At 42.9% G+C, this 18,656-nt stretch overlaps 1 protein-coding gene across 1 annotated transcript in view; it reads right to left on the reverse strand.

Annotated features, from left to right (window-relative positions):
* The window catches only part of VWA2 (von Willebrand factor A domain containing 2), a 62,768-nt gene that overhangs the window by 25,016 nt on the left and 19,096 nt on the right, over positions 1 to 18,656 (reverse strand). Inside the window, 1 exon segment of the mRNA XM_079899751.1 lies at positions 17,269 to 17,378. Within this exon segment, the coding sequence (XP_079755877.1) occupies positions 17,269 to 17,378 (110 nt within the window).

Genomic DNA, 18,656 nt, shown 5'->3' on the forward strand with positions numbered 1-18,656 from the left:
TGAGGCTACTCTCCAGGAGAAGGACTCCAGGAACCCCACAGTGGTTTCCTGGGAAGCATTGAGACACCCCGCAGCTGTCAGGAGGAACAGCACGCCCAAGGATGCAACTACACGGGCCACCGGCTGTTCCTTTTGAATACGCCAAGCATGCTCCTCGGAGCCATCACCTGGACCATCCTTCTCCAGCAAGGACAGGAACCTCTCCTTGACTTTCATCACACTGCTGGTCACCTGGCACCTTATCAGCGATGCCTTCCCCGACCACGCTACAAAACAGGAGCAGCCTGCATCCCTGCACTCCTAACCCCTAGCACACTGATGTTTTCTCAAATATATTTTTCTTCTCTCTTTTTTTATACTTATCACTAACAGAATTATTTTATATTTACTCATTGGCATGTTATCTACCTCCCCACCCCCTCTTCCCCGCCAGCAATAGAATTTAAGCTTCAATGCAAGGATCTTGTTTTCTCTAGTCAGTGAACTCCTAGGTAGTAAGTAAGTCAGACAAAAGTAAGTCAGACAAAAACAAATATATGATATCACTTATTTGGAAGTGGAAATGATGATACAAATGAACTTACGCATAAAACAGAAACAGACTCAGACGTGGAAAACAAACATGGTTACTAAAGGGGAAAGGTGGGGATAGGGATAAATTGGGATTGACATATACACACTACTCTATTTAAAATAGATAACCAGACATCTACACGTGGAACAACTCCTACAGAACACCTACTGAACGCTGGCAGAAGACCTCAGACCTCCCAAAAGGCAAGAAACCCCCCCACGTACCTGGGTAGGGCAAAAGAAAAAAGAATAAACAGAGACAAAAGAATAGGGACGGGACCTGCGCCAGTGGGAGGGAGCTGTGAGGGAGGAAAGGTTTCCACACACTAGGAAGCCCCTTCGCGGGTGGAGACTGTGGGTGGCGGAGGGGGAAGCTTCGGAGCTGCGGAAGAGAGCGCAGCCACAGGGGTGCGGAGGGCAAAGCAGAGAGATTCCTGCACAGAGGAACTGTGCTGACCGGCACTCACCAGCCCGGGAGGCTTGTCTGCTCACCCGCCGGGGCGGACGGGGCTGCGAGCTGAGGCTCGGGCTTCGGTCGGAGCGCCGGGATAGGACTGGGGTTGGCGGCGTGAACACAGCCTGAAGGAGTTAGTGCGCCACGGCTGGCCGGGAGGGAGTCCGGGGAAAAGTCTGCACCTGCCGAAGAGGCAAGAGACATTTTCTTCCCTCTTTGTTTCCTGGTGCACGAGGAGAGGGGATTAAGAGCGCTGCTTAAAGGAGCTCCAGAGATGGGCGCAAGCCGCGGCTAAAAGTGCGGACCCCAGAGACGGGCATGAGACGCTAAGGCTGCTGCTGCCGCCACCACCAAGAAGCCTGTGTGCGAGCACAGGTCACTATCCACACCCCCCTTCCGGGGAGCCTGTGCAGCCCGCCACTGCCAGGGTCCCGGGATCCAGGGACAACTCCCCCGGGAGAACGCACGGCGTGCCTCAGTCTGCTGCAACGTCACGCCCACCTCTGCCGCCGCAGGCTCGCCCCGCACTCCGTGCCCTCCCCCACCCCGCGGCCTGAGTGAGCCAGAGCCGCGGAATCAGCGGCTCCTTTAACCCCGTCCTGTCTGAGCAAAGAACAGACGCCCTCCGGCGACCTACACGCACAGGTGGGGCCAAATCCAAAGCTGAGCCCCTGGGAGCTGTGAGAACAAAGAAGAGAAAGGGAAATCTCTCCCAGCAGCCGCAGAAGCAGCGGATTAAAGCTCCACAATCAACTTGATGTACCCTGCATCTGTGGAATACATGAATAGACAACGAATCATCCCAAATTGAGGAGGTGGACTTTGAGAGCAAGATTTATGATTTTCTCCCCTTTTCCTCTTTTTGTGAGTGTGTATGCTTCTGTGTGAGATTTTTGTCTGTACACCTTTGCTTCCACCATTTGTCCTAGGGTTCTATCCGTCCGTTTTGGGGTTTTTTTGCTTTTTTAAAACATTTTTTTTCTTTTTTTCTCTTAATAATTATTTTTTTATTTTAACAACTTTATTATATTTTATCTTACTTTATTTTATTTTACTTTATCTCCTTTCTTTTTTCCTTCCTTCCCTCCCTCCCTTTCTTTCTTTCTTTCTCTCTTTCTCTCTCTCCCTCTCTCTTTCTTTCTCTCTCTCTCTTTCTTTCTTTCTTTCTTCTACTAATTCATTCTTTCTACTTTTTCTCCCTTTTATTCTGAGCTGTGTGGATGAAAGGCTCTTGGTGCAGCAGCCAGGAGTCAGTGCTGTGCCTCTGAGGTAGGAGAGCCAACTTCAGGACACTGGTCCACAAGAGACCTCCCAGCTCCACATAGTATCAAACGGCGAAAATCTCCCAGAGATCTCCATCTCAACGCCAGCACCCAGCTTCACTCAACGACCAGCAAGCTACAGTGCTGGACATCCTATGCCAAACAACTAGCAGGAAACACAACCCCACCCATTAGCACAGAGGCTGCCTAAAATCATAATAAATCCACAGACACCCCAAAACACACCACCAGATGTGGACCTGCCCACCAGAAAGACAAGATCCAGCCTCATCCACCAGAACACAGGCACTAGTCCCCTCCACCAGGAAGCCTACACAACCCACTGAACCAATCTTAGCCACTGGGGACACCAAAAACAACGGGAACTACGAACCTGCAGCCTGCAAAAAGGAGACCCCAAACACAGTAAGATAAGCAAAATGAGAAGACAGAAAAACACACAGCAGATGAAGGAGCAAGATAAAAACCCACCAGACCTAACAAATGAAAAGGAAATAGGCAGTCTACCTGAAAAAGAATTCGAAAGAATGATAGTAAAGATGATCTAAAATCTTGGAAATAGAATAGACAGAATGCAAGAAACATTTAACAAGGACCTAGAAGAACAAAAGATGAAACAAGCAACGATGAACAACACAATAAATGAAATTAAAAATGGGGTCAATAGCAGAATAACTGAGGCAGAAGAACGGATAAGTGACCTGGAAGATAAAATAGTGGAAATAACTACTGCAGAGCAGAATAAAGAAAAAAGAATGAAAAGAACTGAGGACAGTCTCAGAGACCTCTGGGACAACATCAAACGTACCAACATTCGAATTATAGGGGTTCCAGAAGAAGAAGAGAAAAAGAAAGGGACTGAGAAAATATTTGAAGAGATTACAGTTGAAAACTTCCATAATATGGGAAAGGAAATAGTTAATCAAGTCCAGGAAGCACAGAGAGTCCCATACAGGATAAATCCAAGGAGAAATACACCAAGACACATATTAATCAAACTGTCAAAAATTAAACACAAAGAAAACATATTAAAAGCAGCAAGGGAAAAACAACAAATAACACACAAGGGAATCCCCATAAGGTTAACAGCTGATCTCTCAGCAGAAACTCTGCAAGCCAGAAGGGACTGGCAGGACATATTTAAAGTGATGAAGGAGAAAAACCTGCAACCAAGATTACTCTACCCAGCAAGGATCTCATTCAGATTTGATGGAAAAATTAAAACCTTTACAGACAAGCAAAAACTGAGAGAGTTCAGCACCACCAAACCAGCTTCACAACTGCTAAAGGAACTTCTCTAGGCAAGAAACACAAGAGAAGGAAAAGACCTACAATAACGAACCCAAAACAATTGAAACAATGGGAATAGGAACATACATATCGATAATTACCTTAAATGTAAATGGACTAAATGCTCCCACCAAAAGACACAGATTGGCTGAATGGATACAAGAACAAGACCCATGTATTTGCTGTCTACAAGAGACCCACTTCAGACCTAGAGACACATACAGACTGAAAGTAAGGGGATGGAAAAAGATATTCCATGCAAATGGAAACCAAAAGAAAGCTGGAGTAGCAATTCTCATATCAGACAAAATAGACTTTAAAATAAAGACTTTTAGAAGAGACAAAGAAGGACACTACATAATGATCAAGGGATCAATCCAAGAAGAAGATATAACAATTGTAAATATTTATGCACCCAACATAGGAGCACCTCAATACATAAGGCAAATACTAACAGCCATAAAAGGGGAAATCGACAGTAACACATTCATAGTAGGGGACCTTAACACCCCACTTTCACCAATGGACAGATCATCCAAAATGAAAATAAATAAGGAAACACAAGCTTTAAATGATACATTAAACAAGATGGACTTAATTGATATTTATAGGACATTCCATACAAGAACAACAGAATACACATTTTTCTCAAGTGCTCATGGAACATTCTCCAGGATAGATCATATCTTGGGTCACAAATCAAGCCTTGGTAAAATTAAGAAAACTGAAATTGTATCAAGTATCTTTTCCGACCACAATGCTGTGAGACTAGATATCAATTACAGGAAAAGATCTGTAAAAAATACAAACACATGGAGGCTAAATGATATACTACTAAATAACCTAGAGATCACTGAAGAAATCAAAGAGGACATAAAAAAATACCTAGAAACAAATGACAATGGAGACACGACGACCCAAAATCTATGGGATGCAGCAAAAGCAGTTCTAAGAGGGAAGTTTATAGCAATACAATCCTACCTTAAGAAAAAGGAAACATCTCGAATAAACAACCTAACCTTGCACCTAAAGCAATGAGAGAAAGAAGAACAAAAAAACCCCAAAGTTAGCAGAAGGAAAGAAATCATAAAAATCAGATCAGAAATAAATGAAAAAGAAATGAAGGAAATGAGAGCAAAGATCAATAAAACTAAAAGCTGGTTCTTTGAGAAGATAAACAAAATTGATCAACCATTAGCCAGACTCATCAAGAAAAAAAGGGAGAAGATTCAAATCAATAGGATTAGAAATGAAAAAGGAAAAGTAACAACTGACACTGCAGAAATACAAAAGATCATGAGAGATTACTACAAGCAACTCTATGCCAATAAAATGGACAACCTGGAAGAAATGGACAAATTCTTAGAAATGCACAACCTGCCAAGATTGAATCAGGAAGAAATAGAAAATATGAACAGGCCAATCACAAGCACTGAAATTGAAACTGTGATTAAAAATCTTCCAACAAACAGAAGCCCAGGACCAGATGGCTTCACAGGCGAATTCTATCAAACATTTAGAGAAGAGCTAACACCTATCCTCCTCAAACTCTTCCAAAATATAGCAGAGGGGGGTCTGAGGAAGATGGCAGAAGAGTAAGACGCGGAGATCACCTTCCTCTCCACAGATACACCAGAAATACATCTACACGTGGAACAACTCCTACAGAACACCTACTGAAGGCTGGCAGAAGACCTCAGACCTCCCAAAAGGCAAGAAACTCCCCACGTACCTGGGTAGGGCAAAAGGAAAAAAGAATAAACAGAGACAAAAGAATAGGGACGGCATCTGCACCAGTGGGAGGGAGCTGTGAAGGAGGAAAAGTTTCCACACACTAGGAAGCCCCTTCGCGGGCGGAGACTGCGGGAGGCGGAGGGGGGAGCTTCGGAGCCGCGGAGGAGTGCACAGCAACGGGTGCGGAGGGCAAAGCGGGGAGATTCCCGCACAGAGGATCGGTGCCGACCGGCACTCACCAGCCCGAGAGGCTTGTCTGCTCCCCCGCCGGGGCGGGCGGGGCTGCGAGCTGAGGCTCTGAGGCTCGGGTTTCGGTTTCGGACGGAGCGCAGGGAGAGGACTGGGGTTGGCGGCTTGAACATAGCCTGAAGGAGTTAGTGCACCACAGCTAGCCGGGAGGGAGTCCGGGGAAAAGCCTGCACCTGCCGAAGAGGCAAGAGACTTTTTCTTCCCTCTTTGTTTCCTGGTGAGTGAGGAGAGGGGTTTAAGAACGCTGCTTAAAGGAACTCCAGAGACGGGCGCGAGCCGCGGCTAAAAGCGCGAACCCCAGAGACGGGCGCGAGCCGCGGCTGAAAGCGCGGACCCCAGAGACGGGCGCGAGTCGCGGCTGAGGGCGTGGACCCCAGAGACAGGCGCGAGCCGCGGCTGGAGGCGCGGACCCCAGAGGCGGGCGGGAGACGTTGGGGCTGCTGCTGCCGCCACCAAGGGGCCTGTGTGCGAGCGCAGGTCGCTCTCCACGCCCCTCTTCCGCGGAGCCTGTGCAGCCCGCCACTGCCGGGTTCCCGGGATCCGGGGACGACTTCCCCGGGAGGGCGCACGGCGGGCCTCGGGCTGGTGCAGGGTCACGCCGGACTTTGCCGCCGCAGGCTCGCCCCGCACTCCGTGCCCCTCCCTCCCCGCCGGCCTCAGTACGCCAGAACCCCCGAATCAGCGGCTCCTTTAACCCCGTCCTGTCTGAGCAAAAAACAGACGTCCTCCAGCGACCTACACGCAGAGGCAGGGCCAAATCCAAAGCTGAGCCCCTGTGAGCTGTGAGAACAAAGAAGAGAAAGGGAAATCTCTCCCAGCAGCCTCAGAAGCAGCGGATTAAAGCTCCACAATCAACTTGATGTACCTGCATCTGTGGAATACCTGAATAGACAAGGAATCATCCCAAATTAAGGAGGTGGACTTTGGGAGCAAGATCTATGATTTTTTTCCCTATTCCTCTTTTTGTGAAGGTGTATGTGTATGCTTCTGTGTGAGATCTTGTCTGTATAGTCTTGCTTCCACCATTTGTCCTAGGGTTCTATCCGTCCATGGTTTTTTCTTAAAATTTTTTTCTTAATAATCAATTTTAATTTTAAGAACGTTATTATACTTTACCTTCGTCCTTTCTTTCTTTCTTTCCTTCCTTCCTTCCTTCCCTCCTTTAGACAACGAATCATCCCAAATTGAGGAGGTGGTCTCTGACAGCAAGATTTATGATTTTCCCCCCTTTACCTCTTTTTGTGAGGGTGTATGTGTACGCTTCTGTGTAAGACTTGTATAGCTTTGCTTCCAACATTTGTCCTAAGGTTCTATCCGTCCCTTTTTTTTTTCTAATTAAGAATTTTTTAATTCAATAACTTTATTATACTTTATTTTTACTGTATCTTCTTTCTTTCTGTTTTTCCTTCTTTCCCTCCTTCCTTCCTTCCTCCCTCCCTCCTTTCGTTCCTTCTTGCCTTCTTTCCTTCTTTGCTTCTTTCTTTCTTTCTTTCTTCCTTCCTTCCTTCCTTCCCTCCTTTAGACAACGAATCATCCCAAATTGAGGAGGTGGTCTCTGACAGCAAGATTTATGATTTCTCCCCCTTTACCTCTTTTTGTGAGGGTGTATGTGTACGCTTCTGTGTAAGACTTTGTCTGTATAGCTTTGCTTCCAACATTTGTCCTAAGGTTCTATCCGTCCCTTTTTTTTTTCTAATTAAGAATTTTTTAATTCAATAACTTTATTATACTTTATTTTATTTTTACTGTATCTTCTTTCTTTCTGTTTTTCCTTCTTTCCCTCCTTCCTTCCTTCCTCCCTCCCTCCCTCCTTTCGTTCCTTCTTGCCTTCTTTCCTTCTTTGCTTCTTTCTTTCTTTCTTCCTTCCTTCCTTCCTTCCCTCCTTTCCTTCTTTCTTTCCTCATACTTCTACTAATTCCCTCTACTTTTTCTCCCTTTTATTCTGAGCCGTGTGGATGAAAGGCTCTCGGTGCTCCAGCCAGGAGTCAGGGCTCTGCCTCTGAGGTAGGAGAGCCAACTTCAGGACACTGGTCCACAAGAGACCTCCCAGCTCCACATAATATCAAACGGCGAAAATCTCCCAGAGACCTCCATCTTAACACCAGCACCCAGCTTCACTCAACGACCAGCAAGCCACAGTGCTGGACAACCTGTGCCAAACAACTAGCAAAACAGGAACACAACCCCACCCATTAGCAGAGAGGCTGCCTAAAATCATAACAAGGCCACAGACACCCCAAAACACACCACCAGACGTGAACCTGCCCACTAGAGAGACAGGATCCAGCCTCATCCACCACAACACAGGCACTAGTCCCCTCCACCAGGAAGCCTACACAACCCACTGAACAAACCTTAGCCACTGGAGACAGACATCAAAAACAGGAGGAACTACGAACCTGCAGCCTGCAAAAAGGAGACCCCAAACACAGTAAGATAAGCAAAATGAGAAAACAGAAAAACACACAGCAGATAAAGGAGCAAGATAAAAATGCACCAGACCTAACAAATGAAGAGGAAATAGGCAGTCTACCTGAAAAAGAATTCAGAATAATGATAGTAAGGTTGATCCGAAATCTTGGAGATAGAATGGACAATAGAATGGACAAAATGCAAGAATCAGTTAACAAGGACCTAGAAGAACTAAAGATGAAACAAGCAACGATGAACAACACAATAAATGAAATTAAAAATACTCTAGATGGGATCAATAGCAGAATAACTGAGGCAGAAGAACGGATAAGTGACCTGGAAGATAAAATAGTGGAAATAACTACTGCAGAGCAGAATAAAGAAAAAAGAATGAAAAGAACTGAGGACAGTCTCAGAGACCTCTGGGACAACATTAAACGCACCAACATTCGAATTATAGGGGTTCCAGAAGAAGAAGAGAAAAAGAAAGGGACTGAGAAAATATTTGAAGAGATTACAGTTGAAAACTTCCCTAATATGGGAAAGGAAATAGTTAATCAAGTCCAGGAAGCACAGAGAGTCCCATACAGGATAAATACAAGGAGAAATACGCCAAGACACATATTAATCAAACTGTCAAAAATTAAATACAAAGAAAGCATATTAAAAGCAGCAAGGGAAAAACAACAAATAACACACAAGGGAATCCCCATAAGGTTAACAGCTGATCTCTCAGCAGAAACCCTACAAGCCAGAAGGGAGTGGCAGGACATACTGAAAGTGATGAAGGAGAAAAACCTGCAGCCAAGACTACTCTACCCAGCAAGGATCTCATTCAGATTTGATGGAGAAATTAAAACCTTTACAGACAAGCAAAAGCTGAGAGAGTTCAGCACCACCAAACCAGCTTTACAACAAATGCTAAAGGATCTTCTCTAGGCAAGAAACACAAGAGAAGGAAAAGACCTATAATAACGAACCCAAAACAATATAGAAAATGGGAATAGGAACATACATATCGATAATTACCTTAAATGTAAATGGACTAAATGCTCCCACCAAAAGACACAGATTAGCTGAATGGATACAAAAACAAGACCCTTATATATGCTGTCTACAAGAGACCCACTTCAGACCTAGAGACACATACAGACTAAAAGTAAGGGGATGGAAAAAGATATTCCATGCAAATGGAAACCAAAAGAAAGCTGGAGTAGCAATTCTCATATCAGACAAAATAGACTTTAAAATAAGGACTATTAAAAGAGACAAAGAAGGACACTAAATAATGACCAAGGGATCGATCCAAGAAGAAGATATAACAATTGTAAATATTTATGCACCCAACATAGGAGCACCTCAATACATAAGGCAAATACTAACAGCCATAAAAGGGGAAATCGACAGTAACACATTCATAGTAGGGGACTTAAATACCCCACTTTCACCCAAGGACAGATCATCCAAAATGAAAATAAATAAGGAAACACAAGCTTTAAATGATACATTAAACAAGATGGACTTAATTGATATTTATAGGACATTCCATACAAGAACAACAGAATACACATTTTTCTCAAGTGCTCATGGAACATTCTCCAGGATAGATCATATCTTGGGTCACAAATCAAGCCTTGGCAAATTTAAGAAAATTGAAATTGTATCAAGTATCTTTTCTGACCACAACGCCATGAGACTAGATATCAATTACAGGAAAAGATCTGTGAAAAATACAAACACATGGAGGCTAAACAATACACTACTTAATAATGAAGTGATCACTGAAGAAATCAAAGAGGAAATCAAAAAATACCTAGAAACAAATGACAATGGAGACACAACGACCCAAAACCTGTGGGATGCAGCAAAAGCAGTTCTAAGGGGGAAGTTTATAGCAATACAAGCCCACCTTAAGAAACAGGAAACATCTAGAATAAACAACCTAACCTTGCACCTCAAGCAATGAGAGAAAGAAGAACAAAAAAACCCCAAAGCTAGCAGAAGGAAAGAAATCATAAAAATCAGATCAGAAATAAATGAAAAAGAAATGAAGGAAACAATAGCAAAGATCAATAAAACTAAAAGCTGGTTCTTTGAGAAGATAAACAAAATAGATAAACCACTAGCCAGACTCATCAAGAAAAAAAGAGAGAAGACTCAAATCAATAGAATTAGAAATGAAAAAGGAGAGGTAACAACTGACACTGCAGAAATAAAAGAGATCATGAGAGATTACTACAAGCAACTCTATGCCAATAAAATGGACAATCTGGAAGAAATGGACAAATTCTTAGAAATGCACAACCTGCCAAGACTGAATCAGGAAGAAATAGAAAATATGAACAGACCAATCACAAGCACTGAAATTGAAACTGTGATTAAAAATCTTCCAACAAAGAAAAGCCCAGGACCAGATGGCTTCACAGGCGAATTCTATCAAACATTTAGAGAAGAGCTAACACCTATCCTTCTCAAACTCTTCCAAAATATAGCAGAGGGAGGAACACTCCCAAACTCATTCTACGAGGCCACCATCACCTTGATACCAAAACCAGGCAAGGATGTCACAAAGAAAGAAAACTACAGACCAATATCACTGATGAACATAGATGCAAAAATCCTCAACAAAATACTAGCAAACAGAATCCAACAGCACATTAAAAGGATCATACACCATGATCAAGTGGGGTTTATTCCAGGAATGCAAGGATTCTTCAATATACGCAAATCTATCAATGTGATAAACCATATTAACAAATTGAAGGAGAAAAACCATACGATCATCTCAATAGATGCAGAGAAAGCTTTTGACAAAGTTCAACACCCATTTATGATAAAAACCCTGCAGAAAGTAGGCATAGAGGGAACTTTCCTCAACATAATAAAGGCCATATACGACAAGCCCACAGCAAACATCATCCTCAATGGTGAAAAACTGAAAGCATTTCCACTAAGATCAGGAAAAAGACAAGGGTGCCCACTCTCACCACTCTTATTCAACATAGTTTTGGAAGTTTTAGCCACAGCAATCAGAGAAGAGAAGGAAATAAAAGGAATCCAAATCGGAAAAGCAGAAGTAAAACTGTCACTGTTTGCAGATGACATGATCCTATACATAGAGAATCCTAAAGATGCTACCAGAAAACTACTAGAGCTAATCAATGAATTTGGTAAAGTAGCAGGATACAAAATTAATGCACAGAAATCTCTGGCATTCCTATATACTAATGATGAAAAATCTGAAAGTGAAATCAAGAAAACACTCCCATTTACCATTGCAACAAAAAGAATAAAATATCTAGGAATAAACCTACCTAAGGAGACAAAAGACCTGTATGCATAAAACTATAAGACACTGATGAAAGAAATTAAAGATGATACAAATAGATGGAGACATATACCATGTTCTTGGATTGGAAGAATCAACATTGTGAAAATGACTCTACTACCCAAAGCAATCTATAGATTCAATGCAATCCCTATCAAACTACCACTGGCATTTTTCACAGAAGTAGAACAAAAAATTTCGCAATTTGTATGGAAAGACAAAAGACCCCGAATAGCCAAAGCAATCTTGAGAACAAAAAAAGGAACTGGAGGAATCAGGCCCCCTGACTTCAGACTATACTACAAAGCTACAGTTATCAAGACGGTATGGTACTGGCACAAAAACAGAAAGATAGATCAATGGAACAGGATAGAAAGCCCAGAGATAAACCCATGCACATATGGACACCTTATCTTTGATAAAGGTGGCAGGAATGTACAGTGGAGAAAGGACAGCCTCTTCAATAAGTGGTGCTGGGAAAACTGGACAGGTACATGTAAAAGAATGAAATTAGAACACTCCCTAACACCATACACAAAAATAAGCTCAAAATGGATTAAAGACCTAAATATAAGGCCAGAAACCATCAAACTCTTAGAGGAAAACATAGGCAGAACACTCTATGACATAAATCACAGCAAGATTCTTTCTGACCCACCCCCTAGAGTAATGGAAATAAAAACAAAAATAAACAAATGGGACCTAATGAAACTTCAAAGCTTTTGCACAGCAAAGGAAACCATAAACAAGACCAAAAGACAACCCTCAGAATGGGAGAAAATATTTGCAAATGAAGCAACTGACAAAGGATTAATCTCCAAAATTTACAAGCAGCTCATGCAGCTCAATAACAAAAAAACAAACAACCCAATCCAAAAATGGGCAGAAGACCTAAATAGACATTTCTCCAAAGAAGATATACAGACTGCCAACAAACACATGAAAGAATGCTCAACATCATTAATCATTAGAGAAATGCAAATCAAAACTACAATGAGATATCATCTCACACCAGTCAGAATGGCCATCATCAAAAAATCTAGAAACAATAAATGCTGGAGAGGGTGTGGAGAAAAGGGAACCCTCTTGCACTGCTGGTGGGAATGTGAATTGGTTCAGCCACTATGGAGAACAGTATGGAGGTTCCTTAAAAAACTACAAATAGAACTACCATATGACCCAGCAATCCCACTACTGGGCATATACCCTGAGAAAACCATAATTCAAAAAGAGTCATGTACCAAAATGTTCATCGCAGCTCTATTTACAATAGCCCGGAGATGGAAACAACCTAAGTGCCCATCATCGGATGAATGGATAAAGAAGATGTGGCACATATATACAATGGAATATTACTCAGCCATAAAAAGAAACAAAATTGAGCTATTTGTAATGAGGTGGATAGACCTAGAGTCTGTCATACACAGTGAAGTAAGTCAGAAAGAAAAAGACAAATACCGTATGCTAACACATATATATGGAATTTAAGAAAAAAAAAATGTCATGAAGAACCTAGGGGTAAGGCAGGAATAAAGACGCAGACCTACTAGAGAACGGACTTGAGGTTATGGGGAGGGGGAAGGGTGAGCTGTGATGGGGCGAGAGAGAGTCATGGACATATACACACTAACAAACGTAGTAAGGTAGATAGCTAGTGGGAAGCAGCCGCATGGCACAGGGATATTGGCTCGGTGCTTTGTGACAGCCTGGAGGGGTGGGATAGGGAGGGTGGGAGGGAGGGAGACGCAAGAGGGAAGAGATATGGGAACATATGTATATGTATAACTGATTCACTTTGTTATAAAGCAGAAACTAACACACCATTGTAAAGTAATTATACCCCAATAAAGATGTTAAAAAAAAAAATATATAGCAGAGGGAGGAACACTCCCAAACTCATTCTACGAGGCCACCATCACCCTGATACCAAAACCAGACAAGGATGTCACAAAGAAAGAAAACTACAGACCAATATCACTGATGAACATAGATGCAAAAATCCTCAACAAAGTAGTAGCAAACAGAATCCAACAGCACATTAAAAGGTGCATAAAAGGTGTATGCACCATGATCACGTGGGGTTTATTCCAGGAATGCAAGGATTCTTCAATATATGCAAATCAATCAACGTGATACACCATATTAACAAATTGAAGGAGAAAAACCATATGATCATCTCAATAGATGCAGAGAAAGCTTTCGACAAAATTCAAAACCCATTTATGATAAAAACCCTGCAGAAAGTAGGCATAGAGGGAACTTTCCTCAACATAATAAAGGCCATATATGAAAAACCCACAACCAACATCGTTCTCAATGGTGAAAAACTGATACCATTTCCACTAAGATCAGGAACAAGGCAAGGTTGCCCACTCTCACCATAGTTTTGGAAGTTTTATTCAACATAGTTTTGGAAGTTTTAGCCACAGCAATTCAACATAGTTTATTCAACATAGTTTTGGAAGTTTTAGCCACAGCAATCAGAGAAGAAAAGGAAATAAAAGGAATCCAAATCAGAAAAGAAGTAAAGCTGTCACTGTTTGCAGATGACATGATAGTATACATAGAAAATCCTAAAGATGTTACCAGAAAACTACTAGAGCTAATCAATGAATTTAGTAAAGTAGCAGGATACAAAATTAATGCACAGAAATCTCTGGCATTCCTATACACTAATGACGAAAAATCTGAAAGTGAAATCAAGAAAACACTCCCATTTACCATTGCAACAAAAAGAATAAAATATCTAGGAATAAACCTACCTAAGGAGACAAAAGACCTGTATGCAGAAAATTATAAGACACTGATGAAAGAAATTAAAGATGATACAAATAGATGGAGACATATACCATGTTCTTGGATTGGAAGAATCAACATTGTGAAAATGACTCTACCACCCAAAGCAATTTACAGATTCAATGCAATCCCTATCAAAATACCACTGGCATTTTTCACAGAACTAGAACAAAAACTTTCACAATTTGTATGGAAAGACAAAAGACCCCGAATAGCCAAAACAATCTTGAGAACAAAAAACGGAGGTGGAGGAATCAGGCTCCCTGACTTCAGACTATACTACAGTAATCAAGACAGTATGGTACTGGCACAAAAACAGAAAGATAGATCAATGGAACAGGATAGAAAGCCCAGAGATAAACCCACACACATATGGTCACCTTATCTTTGATAAAGGAGGCAGGTATGTACAGTGGAGAAAGGACAGCCTCTTCAATAAGTGGTGCTCGGAAAACTGGACAGGTACATGTAAAAGTATGAGATTAGATCACTCCCTAACACCACACACAAAAATAAGCTCAAAATGGATTAAAGACCTAAATGTAAGGCCAGAAACTATCAAACTCTTAGAGGAAAACATAGGCAGAACACTCTATGATATAAATCACAGCAAGATCCTTTTTGACCCGCCTCCTAGAGAAATGGAAATAAAAACAAAAATAAACAAATGGGACCTAATGAAACTTCAAAGCTTTTGCACAGCAAAGGAAACCATAAAAAAGACCAAAAGACAACCCTCAGAATGGGAGAAAATATTTGCAAATGAAGCAACTGACAAAGGATTAATCTCCAAAATTTATAAGCAGCTCAATAACAAAAAATCAAACAACCCAATCCAAAAATGGGCAGAAGACCTAAATAGACATTTCTCCAAAGAAGATATACACACTGCCAACAAACACATGAAAGAATGCTCAACATCATTAATCTAAATTAGAGAAATGCAAATCAAAACTACAATGAGATATCATCTCACACCAGTCAGAATGGCCATCATCAAAAAATCTAGATACAATAAATGCTGGAGAGGATGTGGAGAAAAGGGAACCCTCCTGCACTGTTGGTGGGAATGTAATTGATACAGCCACTGTGGAGAACAGTGGCTTAAAAAACTTAAAATAGAACTACCATATGACCCAGCAATCCCACTACTGGGCATATACCCTGAGAAAACCATAATTCAAAAAGAGTCATGTACCAAAATGTTCATCGCAGCTCTATTTACAATAGCTCGGATATGGAAACAACCTAAGTGTCAATCATCAGATGAATGGATAAAGAAGATGTGGCACATATACACAATGGAATATTACTCAGCCATAAAAAGAAACGAAATTGAGCTCTTTGTAATGAGGTGGATAGACCTAGAGTCTGTCATACAGAGTGAAGTAAGTCAGAAAGAGAAAGACAAATACCGTATGCTAACACATATATATGGAATTTAAGAAAAAAAAAATGTCATGAAGAACCTAGGGGTAAGACAGGAATAAAGACACAGACCTACTAGAGAATGGACTTGAGGATATGGGAAGGGGGAAGGGTAAGCTGTGACAGTGAGAGAGAGGCATGGACATATATACACTACCAAACGTAAGGTAGATAGCTAGTGGGAAGCAGCTGCATAGCACAGAGAGATCAGTTCGGTGCTTTGTGACCGCCTGGAGGGGTGGGATAGGGAGGGTGGGAGGGAGGGAGATGCAAGAGGGAAGAGATAATGGGAACATATATATATGTATACCTGATTCACTTTGTTAAAAAAATAAAATAAAATAACCAACAAGGACCTACTGTATAGCAATGGGAACTGTGCTCAGTATTCTGTAATAACCTAAATGAGAAAAGAATCTAAGAAAGAATAGATATATGTATAACTGAATCACTTTTCTGTACACCTGAAACTAACACAACATTGTAAATCAACTATGGTCCAATATAAAATAAAAATTTTAAGAAAAGTCACTGGGGGTCTCTGGGACCTGTAGGACACCCAGAGTTCCTGCTGTGTCCAGTGTGGGGATTCTGGCTTATTGAGAGCACTGGGGACCTACAGAGGCCCGAGGCCTATGAAAGGACCTCAGAGCCTTTGCAAGCGGAGGTGACGGCTGTACATGGCTGGGACCATGGACTTGAGTGGAACTTCAGATCCGTTAGGGCAAGAGGCAGCAGGGGGCAAAGAAGATCCAGAGATCAGAGTGGCAGGTGACAAATAAAGGCATTCCTCTGTGAGGGCTTATGAAGAACACTGTGTGTATGTACATGTATATACATGCATGTGTATAACACATTTATATCCATGTAGCTGTATATGTGTATGTTATAAGACACATATATAAAATATTTATACATAGGGCTTCCCTGGTGGCGCAGTGGTTGAGAGTCCGCCTGCCGATGCAGGGGACATGGGTTCGTGCCCCAGTCCGGGAAGATCCCACATGCCGCAGAGCGGCTGGGCCCGTGAGCCATGGCCGCTGAGCCTGCGCGCCCGGACCCTGTGCTCCGCAATGGGAGAGGCCACAACAGTGAGAGGCTCGTGTATCACAAAAAAAAAAAAATTATACATAAAATATATGTATACACATATATGTACGTGCATATACACACATCAGCTGACTTGTGAGTAAAATTATGACTCATTACATATATATATATATTTATAGGATGTATATGTGTATGAGCACACAAACAGAAATGCATCATTTTTAAAGTGCTCTCAGTAACAGAGGACCACTTACTCTTTTTAGATCACAGAAATGAGGCTCCAAGAAGCATGGTGAATTCTCCTGGCTGTGTGGTCACCAGGGACAGAACTGGGAGAAGGACCCAGGGTTCTTCCTACCACCTCATGCTCTTAACCTGTCTCCACCTTCACTAGCCCTTTCTCCCAGCTGACAGCCACACACAGTAACAGCAAATCTTTTTTTTTTTTTAACTTGCATTTAAGTTTCCACCTGGGACATTATCATGTAATAAGGGGCAGCTTTGAGAAGGGAATTCTTTTCACCCGCTGCACTCGGCTGGGCTTTCGGAAGGCGGGCCACAGCCTCTCTCTCTGTGAGGTCAAGAGCAGGCCCAACCCTTCAAGGGACGATTCCGAGAGCAGCTAGCTTCATCCTAACCACGGCAGCATCTGATTATCTGATCGTACTTACTTGAAAACCATCCTCTTGATTCTTGCCTTCACTTCCTGTTGGGTTGAAAACGCATCCATGGGGAATTCCAGACGAGGGGAGGAACTGAACTGGATGGCTCCCACCTTGACCTGCAGTGGGAGACAGAGGGCCCTGGGGCCCGAGAGCAGGGTCAAGACACAAACATCCCTAAGAGGAAAGAAGGGACGAGAAAGGTTAACGACCCTGCCTCCGGCCCACTCACAAATACCAGTGCTGGTATTTCTCTCATGTCCTTAAAAGAAGGTTCCAGGGGCTTCCCTGGTGGCGCAGTGGTTGAGAGTCCGCCTGCCGATGCAGGGGACGCGGGTTCGTGCCCCGGTCCGGGAAGATCCCACATGCCGCGGAGCGGCTGGGTCTGTGAGCCATGGCCACTGAGCCTGCGCGTCCGGAGCCTGTGCTCTGCAACGGAAGAGGCCACAAAAGTGAGAGGCCCGCGTACCACAAAAAAAAAAAAAAGGTTCCAAAGACTGAGAGGACAATCTGGAAGGAGACGGTCACATCTGCCCATGCTCCACAATGACCACCACCAATTTGACCCCCATTCCGACAGCTCTCTTGGCGGAGCTGTGAGCTTTAGGGTCTCTGCTCACACTTACTGCCTCCCAGGCAGAAGCACTGTTTTAAGCCTTCTCAACTCTTTATTACATTTAACCCACAGAGGTGCTATTCCTACCCACATTACTGCTGGAGAAACTAAAACAAAGAGGATACAGGACTGGCCCAGGGCTAGTAAGATAGGAGCGCAGCCTTTGGACTTGGTGCCTGTGATCTTCACTAAGCCTGTTATGCCGATCACCTTCTCAGCCAGCACACGACTTCAGCTAAACCCCCAACCGGGGGTGTCACAGAAGCTATCCGCAGCCTCCACACACCCATCCTTGGTTGGGGGGCCCGCCCTTCCAGGCCTCCTCCTGCCAAGCTAGGGAAAGGCCAGATCTCCAGGCCACAGTCAGACTGGGGGGCAAGCAGCTCCCTAATCGGAGACGAGCGCTATTGGAGCTGAAGTAGCGGAGGTTGTGAGAGCCACTGGCGAGTCCTGATTTCGCATCCTCATTCAGAAGGCCATGGGAGAAAATCCAATGCCTTACAAAACTGGAGAAGGGAAACTGAGTAAAGTCATTCCCTGGATCCTTAAGATTAGTGTGTGTCAAGCAGAGAAGGGTTTAGACATTTAAGCTTCCTCTTGAGGGCCTAACCCCTGCACCTAGTCATTGGCTCTCTAAACTCCCGGAGAAACTACATTCTCAGTTACTATTCTCACAATTAACCCCGATTCTGGCCAAGATTGTAAATGGGCCAAGTGATTCATATTTAAACAACGACGCTGATTTTTTTCCTGCTCTGTGAGTTCCTTCACTGCTGATCGC

This window comes from Stenella coeruleoalba (assembly GCF_951394435.1).
Source record: "Stenella coeruleoalba genome assembly, chromosome: 16".
In the NCBI taxonomy this organism is placed as follows: Eukaryota; Metazoa; Chordata; class Mammalia; order Artiodactyla; family Delphinidae; genus Stenella; species Stenella coeruleoalba.